The sequence below is a fragment of the Martes martes genome (assembly GCF_963455335.1).
Source record: "Martes martes genome assembly, chromosome: 7".
Classification (NCBI taxonomy): Eukaryota; Metazoa; Chordata; class Mammalia; order Carnivora; family Mustelidae; genus Martes; species Martes martes.
The window spans coordinates 53,926,041-53,942,792 of NC_137894.1; the positions used below are offsets into that span (position 1 = coordinate 53,926,041).

Below are 16,752 nucleotides of genomic sequence, written 5' to 3' on the forward strand. Positions count from 1 at the left end.
TTTGTCAGACTTTCGAGAATAACCATTTTGTTACTTATTTCTACCCTTGGTCCTTTCCTGTCCTGATGATCTTTACCAAAACGACTACGTGTCACCATTATACCTTGTGTATTTCCTTCACAGGGATATTGTCTGGTTAAATGTAAGATGTTAGAAATTGGCTCTTTAACATGAAAATGATCTCCAAAATGAAGTTACTTCTCTTTGGTTGTGCTTCAACTTGGTGCTCTTTCCTCTGCATAAAGAGTAAATTGGATCATGCTGTACACCTTACCAGTGAAGTGTTGGATAGCCACTGTAGGGTGTGTGAGTGTGTTGGCGTGGGCACCTGCGTTTTATCCAAGGATGCCAGATCCTTGTTACTGTGGGAATTTCTCACTTTCTTCCACCAGAATGATGAGCTTCCGGTCACCAGACGATGTCCCTATGATGCTCTAGATGTCTTGCCTTAGGTGTTGTACATTATGTTGTTTGTGATATACAGACTATGTTTTATGTTGTTTTCTTTCTGTGTAAACTTTACCTAGAGTCAGCCACTCCCCCAAGATCAAAATAAAAAGTGGAGGGATTTAAAAAGAGGCATGGGGTTAGTAAGTCACACATTTCTGAAGATGAGGTAGCAAAGGGAGGGGATGCCATAAATTTAAACAGGTTGATTTCCTCTTTCTTGCCAGATATAAACAGAAGTATTTTAGGAGGGAGATGAGCCTTATAAATGGAAGTTAAACCGACCCTGAGCTTTAATCTCTCCATCTATTAACAGCATGCCCAGCCGGCACTACCTTCCAGTAGTGAAGGTGTCACCGGTGATCTCAGGGTCACCATGAGAATAAAGGGGAGGGGCTTAGCAAAGTGTTCCTCTCTGAGGTTCTTTTTTTTTTTTTTTTAAAGAATTTTTTTTAAAAGATTTTATTTATTTCTTTGAGGTTTATTAAGGCACTAGCCCTTTCCTGTGTCTTCAGAGCAGGACTGGGCACACTCTGCAGCACATGAAGTCCTAAGCAAAAGCCCAGGGGATGGTCTGTTTCAAGAGAGTAGGTAGCAAAAGGGCAGGAAAGGGTGAGACCAGGTGAATAAAAAGGTCCTCATTCTAAGACATCTGGCTTAAATGAAGGAAGAGCCTGGTTATAACTTTCCAGATACCCTATGTCTCTGCAGAGGAGACACCTGAGGTCTTGGATCCTTATTTTCTCAATGTCTACAGAATAGTGTTTTGTCGACAGCCTCCCAGAGGCCAACTGTAGAGACACTGTGACCTGTATCACCTTTCACTTTGAGGTGTAATTGGAAACCAACCAACCAAACAAGAAAGCACAAAGTAAAACCTTGGCTGTTTTCAAATTTTCTTTCTTCTAAAATTCTATTCTAATCTATTTTTTTTTTAATTCTACTCTAATCTAAAGGAGAAGAATGTTATCCCACAGTCCTTTTGCTAGCTGACTTATCTCAGCTCAAGTAACTTGGTACATCAGGTTTTCAGTATGGCAAAAGTTGTTGGCTAGCTTTGGGCTACTATCAAAGAGACACCATCACAGGATTATGTGTAATAAATGCCCTATCGTATATCCAACAGTGATCTCTATGGCAAAGTGCACTGAGCCTAAATCCTTCTGCCTGGTTGCTTAATATTTTGCCAAGGCTGCTTACCAGGAATGAAAAGAGGCCTAGGAACTTGAAAGTTATGTGGGACTTTAAAAAGGTGATCTAATCTAGAATTTTCCAAGCTTTGTTCCAGTAGAACACTAATAGCTTCCAACATGTTTCACAGGGATCCTTTAAATGGATTCTGTGGTTCAACAAGTTTGGAAAACACTATTATGCAGAGCTAAGCTGCTTTCCTAAAGGGGGTTTCCAAGTCTTAATTACACTAATGTGAATCGTGGCTCTAAGGGGTACAGCACACAGCTTTTCTCACCTTTATAGCTTATCTCACATTTATTTGACCATGAAGTCTTTTGCTGTACAACACGTATTGCCATTTCAAGAATGCCAGGCACAGGCCACCTCATCTAGTTATTAAGATCGTGGCCTCTAGTGTTTAACTGCCTGGCCTCAATTCCTGGCTTTCCCATGTATTGACTTTATGATCTGGAGCAAATTGTCTAAGCTTTTTGGGCTTCAGCTTCCCCATCTAAAATGGGAGCACTAAGGAGGCCTTCCCATAGAGCTCTCTTACAAATTAAGGAACAGGGCTGAGCACAGCGCCTGGCACATCCTTGACTATTACCATCCCAACCTAGTTTAGGTAAAAACGGACATAATACCCTCATTCCGGCAATGAGAAAAGGCAGTCCCACACATTTCACTCATGCAGTGTCACTCGTTCAACCAAGTGACCCAGTGCCAATATGGACCACACGTGATCATTCTGCCCCCAGAAATGAAGGTGACCATGCTGCATTTCCTGCTCTGGAAGGACACACACACGTGTGACTAGTGACTTGGCTCAGGCAACACCTTTTAGCAGTGAATCCAACAGCTCAGCCCTCCTGACTTCTGTCCTCCAGGTCCTCCTCTGATTCTGTCCTGAAAGAGAATGTTCTGTATAGCCTGCATTGGTAAGCAAGGATAGTGAACACAGAGTATAGCTAATAGACTTCTCTTTTTAAACTGGGTATGAGGGCAAATGTTTTAAATTCTTTGTTAGTGCAATCCAGAAAGAATAATCTAGACAAGCACTTTTGGAAGAGAGCAAACTCTAAAAATACAATCTAGAAAGGAAGAGAAGCGGTAGTATGACATGGCCCACGTAGGAGTCCCCAGATATGGCTGGCTTGATGTTTTTCTAGCTGCTGTGTCACCGATGGTCTTCTCTTCTTCTGTCTAGGCATCTCCTCCGAGGGCCTCCCCCGGGACTGTGTCAGTGAGCAGACAGCAACTAAAGACCTTCCCCCCAGGGATGGAGGTGCCTGGTTCCTGGGCTATCGAGCAGGACCGGCCTGTCCATTTCTGCTCCACGAGGAGAGAGAGAAGCCAAACAAAAGTGAACTGTACTTGGATCTCCATGTAAGTAGAAATGTTTGTGCTTGAGCTGTAATTCTTTGTAGTCAACAGAGATGCGTTTTATGCAAATTGCATTCGTAAAACTGTCAAAGCTGCATTTTGTGTGGGGGTCATTATCTAAAAATCAGTCGGCTGGCAGAGTAAGGAGACACCTCAGTGGTCTGAAATGTGTGTGCTGGGACGTGACTCTGTTTATGGTTTGCCTGACTGCTTTCAGGGTGCTCTCCCCACGTCAGCTTTACTGCCTAGACCCTGGGGTGGGAGTGACTCTTTGCTGCTTGTCACCTCTTAATATCAGTTTTCTGAAAATTTGAAAACATACGTTTGAGAGCATTCTCCAGAGTCATCTAAATAGCCTGTCTCCCTCACATGTCCCCAAACCTTTCGGTCTGTCCAGCTGCTCAAATGACAGGTGAGCAGGTTGGCAGGAAATCTGAAAATACAAGATGACCCGTTTAGAAAACAACTTTCTCCCTCCTCTTTCATCCAAGTATTCATTGACACAGAACCGTCAACTCCACTATACAAAATGGTGGGCTGAGTTGTATACGTCCACATTGTAGATGGCCTGATAGATTGACCAGACTGTTGTCATTTTCACCACCCCTCTCCACCTCTCCGTTTCTTTTCAGAGATGAGGGTAAGCATTAGGAATCCAAGAAGGCTTTTTCTGTCTTTCTTTCCTTCTTTTTTCCTCCTTTTCTTTCTTCCTTCCTTCCTCTTTTTTCTTTTCTTCCCCCAACCCACTCCCCCCCCCCACACCGCTTTCTCTTCTTTGCCATTAACTTTAATGTTCATTGACAATCTTGTGTCCTTGATTCCTTCCGATACCTTCCAATTCATCACTTTCAGGCTCAGAGGTATGTCTTTGATGAACTTGGTTAGATATGTAATGTTTATGTGAGTAGAGATTTTCTCAAGCAACCCAGACCAAATGAACCTTGCACTTTTCGTAACCATCATGACATCATCATGGGATGTCCTTTTAGAAAAGCATTCGACATCCCTTGTAAAAGGAGGTTTGGAATGAAGCTGAAAGATGCCAAATCTAAAGCCCTTTGTGAGATGAAATGGAAACTTGTAATATTTGTTTCTGTCCCCCTACCTCCAAAGTTAGGCTGTGCATCTTAAGATGTGGTCAGTGAAAGAAGTGTAACAGTGACATCTGTTGGTCAGATTACTTTAAGTTCTGTTTGCTGCAACAGGCGACTTGGGGTCTGAAAGTGTTGAAGGGGAGTTTTCCTTTTCTTGCTTTTGACTTTTTTTTTTTAAGTTTTTATTTATTTACATAACCTCTATAACCAACATGAGGCTCAGACTCATGATCCTGAGACCAAGAGTCACATGCTCCTCCCACTGAGCCAGCCAGGCGCCCCTGAAATGGATTTTGAAAGAGTACTTTCTTTTTCTTCTGTGTTTTTAAAAAATTGTGTTTATTGTGTGTGTGTTTTTTTTAAACACTTTGGCTAAACTATGTATTTTTGGTTTTCATTCTCCCCTGTGAGTGAAATTATCTCTTATTTTTATTTATTTCAATTATAAAAATCATAACAATCCTTTTATAAAATTTGAAATATGTAGTAAAATTGAGAGAAAAGAAATAACTTTCAGCAGCCAATGGCAACTGTTAATTTGATAAATTTCCTTTGTATTTTTCACCATATGTGACTTCTTTTAAATGAGGGATTGTTTTAACATATAAACATAGATTTTATATGTTTCCCTCTTTTTTCTTTTTTTCTTTACCAATTACTTTTACATTGCTTATCCATGTTGTTATGCATTCTTTCTAGATGTGTTGTTTTTTTTTTTTTAAGATTTATTTACTTATGAGGGAGATTGAGAGAGAGACCACAAGCGAGGGAGAAGAGGCAGAGGGAGAAGCAAGCTCCCTGCTGAGCTGGGAGCCCGATTTGGGTCTCCATTCCAAGACCCTGAGATCATTGCCCAAGCCGAAGGCAGACATTTAACTGACTGAGCCACTCAGGAACCCCTCTAGATGTGTTTTTTTTTAATTAATGTTTTTATTTTTTTATTAATATATAATGTATTATTAGCCCCAAGGGATACAGGTCTGTGTATCGCCAGGTTTACACACTTCACAGCACTCACCATAGCATATACCTAAGTGGATGTATAATTGTATCTCAAAAATTTTTAAAATCATTTCTCTATTATTTGATGTTGATTTTGTTTTCAATTTTGGAATAGTCCACAATTTGGAAATAAATAGCACTACCAAGCATATAATTTTTCCTGTGCCCCTCCCCCATACCCCCAATATTTAGGACTATTTCTTTAAGATAAACTTGGGATTACTGTCTATAAATATATTTAGGCTTTTGATACGTATCACTAAAAAGGTCTGTTTTCTGAATCAGCACTTATTGGTTTATAGATTTATATATTTATAATACTTATTTATTATATATGTTATATAAATTATATTTATATATAAAATAATTATGTGAATATGTAATAAAATAGATAAATATTTATGTTTCTTAGTTTTCCATTAATTATAATTTTTAAAAATTGGGATAGTTTATCTTTTTAAAGATTATATTTATTTGAGAGAGAGAAAGAACAAGCAGGAAGAGGGGCAGAGGGAGAGGGACAAGCAGACCCCTCCACTGAGCAGGGAGTCTGACACCTCGATCCCAATCCCAAAGGCAGATGCTTAACTGACTAAGCCACCCAGGGGACTTGGGATAGTTTCTTTAGATTATTTTCTACATCAGTTGTTTTTACACTTTGAGCCATGAGAATCCTCATCTCCAAGTCCTTTGCTGTCTTCGGACAGTACAATTTAACTCCTGTGTTTTAAATATTGATATTATAAGTAAGATATCCATTTGAATGGGTTCTAATCATTTAGTAAAAGTTTGGATCACAACACCCACGGGGGTGGGGAGGGGAGGGACTGTGGTTTGAATAGTAAGGTCAGGGAGGCATGTACTGCTGTGTGATATTTTGATTAGTTTTAAATGTTAGACAGGACTGCTGTGTTTTCAGTTCTGGACCTGATTTGCAGCATCATTATCAGGAAGGTACTTTCCTCAGCCATTTTCTATAGATATGCTGCTTCTCATTAGTATGCAGGGGTGATAGCTTAAACATTTAAGAATTAGTGGGAATTTGACACCCAGAAATCAGAATGGTCACTGGCATTCAGCTGGGGCTGCTATTAAGTTCTCTAATTTAGCTGTGCATTAATTTTAGTTTAGTTTTGGGGTTTTTTTTGTTTTTTAATAAAACCAAAAAGAAATATTTTAGACCTTGGGGCCCATTAGTCTATGTTGTAACTACTCAACTCTGGTGATAAAAACAGCCATAGAGGAGCACATGGGTGGCTCAGTTGGTTGGGCATTGGCCTTTGGCTTGGGTCATGATTCCATGGTCCTGGGATGGAGCCCTAGTTCAGGCTCCCTGCTCAGTGGGGAGCCTGCTTATCCCTTTCTTCCCTGCTCCTGTTCGCTTTCTCTCTTTCGCTATCTCTGTCTCTCTCTCCAATAATCAAATAAAATCTAAAACAACAACAAACAAAAAAGAAAACAGCCATGGAGAATGCATACATGAATGAATGAGCTTGTGCTCCAGTAAAAGTTTATACATACTGAAATTTGAATTTCATCTCATTTTCACATATCAAGAAATAGTCACCTTTTGATTTTTTTCCCCCACCATGTAAAAATGTAAAGATCATTCTTAGTTTACGAGTCATTCAAATACAGGCCATGGGCCAGATTTGCAGTTTGCCAACCTCTGCTGTAGACCAAGAGATGAGATCTCCTTCATTTTCTCAGCTCAGCCGCTGATGAGCTATGGGTCTGTGGGCACTTGCTTACCTTCAGTTTCTTTATCAACTGTGTTTTGACAGAATGGAGAGGAGCAGGAACAGATGAAACAAAGTGCTATAATATCAAATTTCCTGGTTCTATTATAAGAGCATAAGGCAGCCCAAGCAATGTTAATATATGGGGAATGGGAATTATTTAAAGAAAACAAATAGAACTTAATATCACAACGTGAAATCTTTATCCTAATGTGACGAACCATGTCACAACTCTGATCACAAGGCCAAAATTTGTCTCCTAACACTGTTGGAAGGCTCATACAACTTTCTGTCTCTCCAATGATATCCTTCCCTCCTCCCCCAGTTTTCTTGAGGTACCCTGACATATAATATTGTACAAGTTTCCAGCGTACAACATAATGATTTGATGTATGCATATATAATGAGATGATTTCTGTAACAAGTTTAGTTAACATCTAGCACCTCACATAGTTCACATTTTTTTCTTGTGACGAAAACTTTAAGGTCTACTCTCTTTGCAACTTTGAAATATGCAATATAGTGTTGTCGACTTTAATCACCATGCTGCATATTCCATCAGCAGACCTTATCAGTCTTTTAACTGGAAGTCTGTACCTTTTGACCACTTCCACCCATTTCCCCTACTCCGTGTTCCCTGCCTCTGGCAACCACCAATCTGTTTCTGTGAGGTCGGGGTTTTTTTTTAGATTCCACATATAAGTGAGAACATAAGGTATTTGTCTTTCTCTGTCTTATCTCATTTAGCATAATGCTGTCCAGGTCCATCCATATTGTCACAAGACATATTCATCTTTAGTTAGTTACTGAACTGTGAGAAGATACAGAGGTTCCTTTGGAGAATGGCGGGAGATAAGGCTGGTGTAGTGGAGATGGGAGGCAGGCTCCGGGTACCATCTACTTTCCAACCAGTATGCATTTCAATGTTTAAGCAACCAGTGCTGCTCTCTTAGCATCACTTGGCTCAATGTCAGCCAGACTGCTGTGCAGAGAGGTACTGTTGGGGTAACTATCTTCTTATCCTCCTCAAACAAATTCCGTGGGCCCTTCTGGTTGATCTACAAAACTCCTGAGAGACTAAATTCAGTGTGTCATCAGTTCCACTTCTGGGTCAGGGGATTGCTAACTAGTGCACAAGACATACTTCCAATGAAAAAAGTATTTGTTGTTTGTCTGAAATTCTAATTTAACTGGTTTTCCTCAATTTTATTTATGAAATCTAGCATGTCTATGTATCAATTTGGGGGCAGCATCCAAAGGCATCAAATGTGTGACTTGTCCTCAGGTAGCCTCTATATATGATAAACCCTCAGTCTCCCCAGAGTGCTCGTTTAGAGTATTAACATTACAGAGTCAACTTCAAAGGGCAGTATCTTAATTCCACCAAAGTAGGAGCTATCATTAGCCATGTTCCTTAGTTTCTGGTAGACCTTGAAAGAGATGTGTCAAAGGCAACTGATTATTGACAAACCAGGGAGCAAGTGGGGCCTAAATTCTTATAAGTACAATTTCTTAAAGATTTCCTTTGAGAGGAATGTTTACCACAGGGGATGGTTTTATAAAATGTCTGTAAGCATGGGACCAGGTGGGGGTAGAAAAACACTAAAAGAAGTGTGGCCTGAGATTGAAAAAGAGATATGAAAAAAAAAAATGTAAGCAGTCATCAGGGTCATATCTTGGTTGCATGAATTCTGAGAGTAGGATTTTGCACACTCACTTTGAAAATACAAACTGGGGATGCCTGGGTGGCTCATTGGGTTAAGCATCTGCCTTCCACTCAGGTCATAATGCTGGGGTCCAGGATCAAGCCCTGCATTGGGCTCTCTGCTCAGCAGGGAGCCTGCTTCTCCTTTTCCCTCTGCCCCTGCCCCCTGCTTGTGCTCTCTCTCTCTGTGTCAAACAAATAAATAAATAAAATCTGTGAAAGAAAGAAAGAAAGGAAGGAAGGAAGGAAAAGAGAAAGAAAATACAAACTGAACTCTTCTTAGTGATTTTAGTCTCCAAGGATCATCTCAATCACCTTCTCATCTGTGTGGCCTGGAATTCTCCCTACTGAATTGGCTTCATTAGCGGGAGAGGACCCAGTATCAGCTCCCAGCATCTTAAGAATGGAAGCATCTTAAGAATGGAAAGATATAATTACCAAGGCCATACCCCACTTTAAGTATCTAAGCCATAACAAAACTTGCATGGATTGATCACCTCTGAAATGGCAGGCACCATCCTTTGAAGTATATTAATAATAGTGTACAATAAGGAGAGAGGTTTAGCCGAGTCAGGGGAAAGGATTGGAACTCAGGTCTGCCTGACCCTAGACCTAAGTGCTTAAACATTAAACTCTTCTACTTCTCCACTACTTTGGCTGCTTCTTTGTTTGTTTGTTTTCTGTTTTGTTTTTAACTTAAGAAACAAAGGAAGTCATTTAATGGCTATAAGTTAGCTCCCATCATCAGTGAGAAGGAATGAGAATGAGGCTCAGCATTCAAAGCTAGAACCGCAGTCAAAACCAGCCCACAGAATTTCATCTAGTGAAGATTCTGCAGCTGCTAACAGGGGAGACCAGATGCCTTGGCCTTTAACACCTTGTTTTCTAGAATTAAAGGGGAAGTGCTGAGAGGAACCTGAGATGATGCCATTCCCTGGACCTCACTCCTAAATGGCAGACTCCAAAACATAATTTAGATTCAACAACAAAGAATGCAGGGTGCCTTTGTAGTCCCAGGAAAAGGTCACACATCCTTGTCTTGTTTTCTGGGTAGCCGATGAGAGCCTACCACTTAAAGCTAAAAGCAACATGTTGACTCACCCAAATCAGTAGCATCTCCATGACAGTGGGCCTCTATTTGCATATATCAGGGTAGTTTGTTACCCGAGGAGTATGTTTATTTTTATATGTGAGCATATGTGTGTGTGAAAGAAAGAGTGAGAAACACAGAGAGAGAGCAAGACAGAGAACATGTGCCTGTTGGCTGTAGGACGAATGATCCAAAAAAAAAGTGATCCAGGTAAAGAGAAGAGGTGAAAGTGACGCATTATGGGTTGAATTGGAAAATTGCCTTTATTTTTTCTTACAAATGCCATATCACTTTAAATCATGATAAAGCAGCTAAAAAAAGGGTTATTTGATTTTACTCCTAAGCCCCGTGAAATTTAACCAGTTTATCTCTCAAATTAGTTCTAATTTTGAAATTGGTGTGGAAGGTTATCATATTTAAATAGAAATCCTCCTTACTGTCAGTCATCAAGTTCATTTCTTATGCCATTTCCCACACCCCCCTTGACATTCTCCTGTCCTCTGTATGTACTGCAAGATAATGACAAATCTAGTAACCTCTCGCATTTCTTTTTAAAATGAAAAGAACTTGGCTTACCCATTGAACCACATTAATGGTTAATGGAATTGTGAAATTGGCTTTTCTTTGATCTTGATAACAGTGTCTTTATTTCCTTTTTGTCTCTTCCGACATGCACTATAATAGCTGTGCATATAAAATTTGGACTCTTGAGAGTATACAGAGAAAACTTTGTATTATGCTTTTTTAAAGGATTTTATTTATTTGAGAGAGAGTATATGAGTCGGGGGAAGGGGCCAAGGGAGAAGCAGCTACCCCACTGAGCAGGGTGACTGACTTTGAGCTCCAGCCAGGACTCTGGAATCATGACCCGAGCCAAAGGCAGATGCTTAACCAACTGAGCCACCCTGGCACCCATGTATTATGCTTTTATTTATTTATTTTTTTTAAAAGGATTTTATTTATTTATTTGACAGAGAGAGATCACAAGTAGGCAGAGAGGCAGGCAGAGAGAGAGGAGGAAGCACGCTCCATGCCGAGCAGAGAGCCCGATGCGGGACTCGATCCCAGGACCCCGGGATCATGACCTGAGCCGAAGGCAGAGGCTTTAACCCACTGAGCCACCCAGGCGCCCCAGCCACGTATTACGCTTTTAAAGCCTGTGAGAACATAGAATAGAACTGAGTTTTATGAAAATAATGAGGAATTTGCCTAGGAAATTTATTTAAATGCACTGGTACATTGCTGCTGAAGTATTTTATTTGGTTTCCCTAAAATTCAGATCATTGCTTTTTGCCCCCTTTGAACAAGTTTCACTTTCTCAGCCTGCCTTTTCTGCCTTAAAAACCACAGCTCTGTATATGCTCATTGGACTGAGTGTTTTGGGAACGTCACCTGGTATCTTTAGACCTTGGTCTCTGGATTCTACGTGTATCATCTATGTTCTGTGTGTGTATTTCAGGAAAGTGTTTTCCTTATCTCTCCAGGATATACATGGACATTCGTGGTTAAAAAGACAATCCCATATGACCCATTTAGAATTTTAAATGCAGTAGTCTTTGGCTAGAGAATGTTGAGGGAGCGTTAACATGATATTCTGGCTGAATGGCCTAGTTATTTTTCTCTTGCCTTTAGATTTTTATAGACTTCAATTAAGCCATGTTGATTTATTATTATTGTTATTTCTAAATTGCTTTAAGAATTGCAGCTATTCCATAAATGTCCTGTGATAACCTATATCGTAAAACTTCCCTCTCCACCTATCGAAAGTAAATGACCTTGATTCTAAGAACTGTTAAAACATTCCTTTAGAATATTTCATGATACTTTTTAAAGTGTTGAAAGTGACAGTAGTGCTATATATACTTTTGTTTAAATCCCCAATTAAAAGGATGTACAAAGTGGAGGCAATATTGACTATATTTCAAAACTATGGAAATGTGATTCTCTTACCCACTGATCTCTACCACTAACCTCACTCTACGATGAGCCCCTATTTATTAAGTGTCTTTGGTGCTCAAGGAAGCACTGGGTTAAGAAAATTAGCACATTTAATTCTTAGAACAGTCCTATGAGTTAAATGTTATTTTCCCTATTTTACAAATGTATGTACTGGTTCATAGAAGTTAAGGAACTTGCCTAAGTGACACAGCTAGTATGTGACCCATAAGTAATATTTCCTTTTAAACCTAAATATGTCCCATTTCAAAACCATAGCTCTTGTCCGCTCCTCTCTTTGCCCTCTCTCTCTCTCTCTTTTTAAAAGATTTTATATGTTTATTTGACAGAGAGAGAGATCACAAGTAGGCAGAGAGGCAGGCAGAGAGAGGGGGAAGCAGTCTCCCCACTGAGCAGGGAGCCTGACCTGGGGCTCGATCCCAGGACCCTGAGATCATGACCTGAGCGGAAGGCAGAGGCTTAACCCACTGAGCCACCCAGGCGCCCCTCTTTGCCCTCCCTTTAACTGTGTTCAAGAATAAGATCAGAGCTGTGACAATGCCTACCTTTCTCCTTTGAATTTTAATGCATTTACATTTGTTTCCATATTTTTTTCTCTCTCTTTTTTTTAAAAGATTTTATTTATTTATTTATTTATTTGACACGCAGAAAAAGATCACAAGTAGGGAGAGAGGCAGGCAGAGAGAGAGGAGGAAGCAGGCTCCCCGCTGAGCAGAGAGCCCGATGTGGGGCTCGATCCCAGGACCCTGAGATCATGACCTGAGCTGAAGGCAGAGGCTTTAACCCACTGAGCCACCCAGGTGCCCTCCATATTTTTCTCTTAATCTGACTAAATTGTGAGTATTAACTTAAAGGAATCATTGCTGATCAAATCTGGGCTCTTAATCTTTGTTTCCTTTCTATCCTCAGCAAATTTCTTCTAGCTTCAGTAGCCATTTGGTTCCAGTAGTCAGGTGATGTGTTTTGCAATGTGAGGGAGAACTGTTACAAAAAATGCCATCTTCATTTGACTTTATGGTAATGAAAAGAATGAACATTTAGAATCAGAGTGATTTAGTTCAAATCCTGGCTTTGCCACTCATTGGTTGTGTAATCATAGAACTGGACTAATTTCTATGAACCTCAGTATTAACATCTATAGCAGTGCCCGGTACGGTCACTAGCCGTATGTGGCTATTTTCTTTTTAAGATTTTATTTATTTTTAAAGGTTTTATTTTTAAGTAATGTCTACAGTTGACATGGAGCTCGAACTCACAACCCCAAGGTCAAGACTCATGCTGTACTGACTGAGCCAACCAGGTGCCTCCACATATGTGGCTATTAATTAAAGTTAAATAAAATTTAATATTTACTTTCTCAGGGCACCTGGGTGGCTCAGTCAGTTAAGCATCTACCTTTGGCTCAGGTCACGACCCCAGGGTCCTGGGATCCAGCCAGCATCAGGCTCCTTGCTCAGCAGGGTTTGCTTCTCCCTCTATTCTTCCCCCTGCTCGTGTTCGCTCTCGCTCTCTCTCTCTCTCTCTCTCAAATTAAAAAAAAAAAAAAAATTAGTTTCTCAGTCACATGAGCCACATTTTGAGTGTGCAGAGGCCACCCGTAGCTAGTTTCAAGTGTATTGGAGACACAGATAGAGATCGTTTCCATCACTGAGGAAACTGGCATTGAGCAGCATTTATCTACAAAATGGGGTTATTGATGGCTTTTCATAGAGTTATGGGGGGGTTAGGGAAGGCAAGAGAAAACTCCCATAAAAAAACCTAGCGTGGGGGCGCCTGGGTGGCTCAGTGGGTTAAAGCCTCTGCCTTCAGCTCAGGTCATGGTCCCAGGGTCCTGGGATCGAGCCCCACATTGGGCTCTCTGCTCAGCAGGGAGCCTGCTTCCTACCCTCCCCCCCGCCCCTGCCTGCCTCTCTGCCTCTCTCTGTCAAATAAATAATAAAATAAAATCTTTAAAAAAAAAAACCAAAAACCTAGCATGGTGCCCACTTGGGACAACAGTGACTCCCTACAAAATGCTCATTCTCTCCCCCTTCTTCCCTCAGGCATGTTCTTCTCATCTACCTCCATTTTGTTTTAGGTAAATCCATACCTTCCCTAATTTTTCAAGTGTCTCTTTTAAGTATATAAAATATATACTTTAAAATAATACCTGGACCCTTGGTGTTGGAACTGATAGTCTCAAGATAACTTTTACCTAAAAGAAATTAAGGAAGTAAGGAAAGACGATATGCAGTTAAAGCATAGCCAATGGCTGTCTGGTTTTATTCTTCTGGAAGAAGGAGAGTAGAGGCAGCAAGAGGAATCTATGGTTTATTAGATTCCAGATCTTTATCTAAAACTTTAACCACAATGAAATGCTTTTGTTATGGACTCCATACTTTCTGGAGTGATTGTCCACATGGAGCATAAATACTATTTATTTTAGAAAAGCTCAAAGACCTTCAGAAACATGTTCCAAAACATTCTGAACCTTAAAGAATGCTCCTTTTCTACCCCCATTCCCCTCCAGCTTCACAACTGAGTCTCAGCCTTTCCTTCTTGCCCTTACATTATTTTATTTTGCCATGGACATTTAATCCATTTCCAGAGAACTTTGGGTACTGTTTGCTAGAATTAATCTCTGAAATATTTGATCCTAAGACCCTAACCACTAATGTAATAACTATTTTCAGGCTTGATTTTTGTATTTGTAAGAGTAAGGAAATTTTAAATGAACTAACACCTTTGATGCCTAATGAGTTGGCCTAAAAACAAAACAAGAGAATGGTCAGTACTCTGCTGTTGCTGACCTGGGCACTTTCCAGGCCAGCCACTGTCTGGGAGCACCCCTTCCCCACAGTGGGGAAAGTCACAGCACTAAGGATACACACCCTGAGTTTCAGCAGCCCCATGTGTCAGTAGACTCTTGAGAAAAGGATTTTCTTATTTATTTATTTATGTGTCTGTTTATTTATTTATTTAGTTAGTTAGTTAGTTAGTTAGTTATGTGTCAGAGAGAGAGAGACAGAGCCCAAGCTGGGAGAGGGAGAGAGAGAAGCAGGCTCCCCAATGAGCAAGGAGCCTGATGTGGGACTCAATCCAGAATCCTGGGATCATGACCTGAGCCGAAGGCAGACAGACACTTAACTGACTGAGCCACCCAAGGTGCCCTAAGAAAAGGATTTTCTTGAGAAAATCCAAATTCATGGATTTTTTTTTTTTCCTGAAATGATTGAGTTGGTTTAAAACTCATCTTGGAGGGGCACTTCGGGGGCTCAGTCATTGAGCGTCTGCCTTCGGCTCAGGTCATGATCCCAGGGTCCTGGAATGGAGGCCCACATCGGGCTCCCTGATTGGCAGGAAGCCTGCTTCTCCCTCTCCCTCTGCTTGTATTTCCTCTCTTGTTGTCTCACTCTCTGTCACATAAACAAATAAAACCTTTATTAAAAAAAATCCTCTTGGAGGGAGCGCCTGAGTGGCATCAGACTTGGTTTCAGCTTAGGTCATGATCTTAGGGTTGTGAGATACTGGGTCCCAGGTTGGGCTCCATGCTCAGTGGGGAGTCTGCTTGGGATTCTCTCCCTCTGCCCCTCCTACAAACTGAATGTGCACATTGGTGTTCTCATAGTCTCTCATAAATAAATAAATAAAATCTAAAAAAGATCATCTTGGAGTACAGGAAAAGTAATAAATAACATGATGAACTTTGTCTCCTACAGTGGCCATCTGGGAGAATTTTAGAGTAATTTACTCCCTTTAGGTGATACAGATGGACAAAACAATCCAAAGAGTCTTGGCCCAAAGACACCCAAAGGGATTTTTTTTTTTAAGATTATTTATTTATTTGACAGAGACAGGGAAAGAGGGAACACAGGCAGGGGGAAAGAGAGAGGGAGAAGCGGGCTTCTCAACAAGCAGGGAACCCAATGCAGGGCTCAATCCCAGGACCGTGGGATCCTGACCTGGGCTGAAGGCAGAGGCTTAATGACTAAGCTACCCAGGCACCCCCAAAGGGATCCCTTGAAAGGATTTCCTTCGACGCTCCATTCACTCTTGGCACAGCTGCAGCATGGTTAGGTGTTGTATTCAGTAGGCCTCTCCATAACAAATAATCCCATTCAAACCAAAGGACCCAAGTGCATTTGTGGAAGGAATTGAGAGGGGTGGTTTCCTGCTTGGCCCATCAGATCATCAGTAAATACTTGTTTCATACTGATAAGGTTAAAAAAAAATCTCTTAGATGCTGGTTGATGGCTCTAAGAAGGTTGTTGCTTTGCTAAGAAAGTGTTTCATACCCATATAGTGCCTACTATGTACAGGCACTGATGAGAGTACCGAATATATTAGCTCACTTAATGCTCTTAACAACCCAGTAAGTAGGTACTCTTCTTATTCCCGGGATCCTGGTGAGGAAGGCGAAGCAGAGACTGCTTGCCCAATGTCAAGCTTCTTGAAGGAGCAGAGTAGGATGTGAGCCCAAGACCCACAGCCAGGAGCTTAACAGTGCACACTGCCCGGGGGTTCCTGATCACTGAAAGACCACAGACACACTGCTATCTTATTTGCTTACATCCTCACAAGGATGCCCCGGCCTCTCCTTTTTAACTTTCACAGTCTTTTAGTTTGTTACCAGCATTCGGCCCATTTCCCGTGAAGATTTGATGCTGCTCCATGGAACCAGTCTTAAAAACATTTTACAGTAGGACTGCTCAGTGGAAAAAAGCCTTAATCACTGACACCTTCCCTTCCCTCACTGTCAGTGAGGGGCAGGTGCAGCCTGTTGCTGTTGTTCTTTTTTAAGAACAATTAGTAAGAGTAGTTGCTGGCTTCTCCTAGGCTGACCTAGAGGGGCTGTTGTAAGTGTTGTGCTAGTACGCAGGGAGGAGCTCCACCATGAAGGGAGGGAAGATGTTACAAACCCGAAACAGAAAGGGAAGCTTCAGGAGGTCTCTAGATTTGTCTTTTATTTGGTCTCATGACCCCATTTCGAAGATGTGGAGAACAAACATAAGGAGGGTGCTGTTTGGGAAGAAGGTAAGCTCACAGGCCAGGGGCAGTGGGGAGGGGGGAGGTGAACAGGAGTTAGGGTACCTTGTTTCCTATCCTGTTGCTGCACTTAAGTAGTGTGAACTCGTACCAGTTCTTTAGCTTTGCTTGACTTCAAATGGGTTCATTTTTAAAACA

General features: G+C 41.1%; 1 protein-coding gene across 1 annotated transcript in view; it reads left to right on the top strand.

Annotated features, from left to right (window-relative positions):
• FMN1 (formin 1) overlaps positions 1–16,752 on the top strand; it is a gene marked incomplete at its 5' end in the record, with an annotated part of 364,844 nt that overhangs the window by 73,173 nt on the left and 274,919 nt on the right. The window contains one exon of the mRNA XM_080809905.1: positions 2,828–3,006. Within this exon, the coding sequence (XP_080666031.1) occupies positions 2,828–3,006 (179 nt within the window). The remainder of the gene's footprint in view (positions 1–2,827; positions 3,007–16,752) is intronic.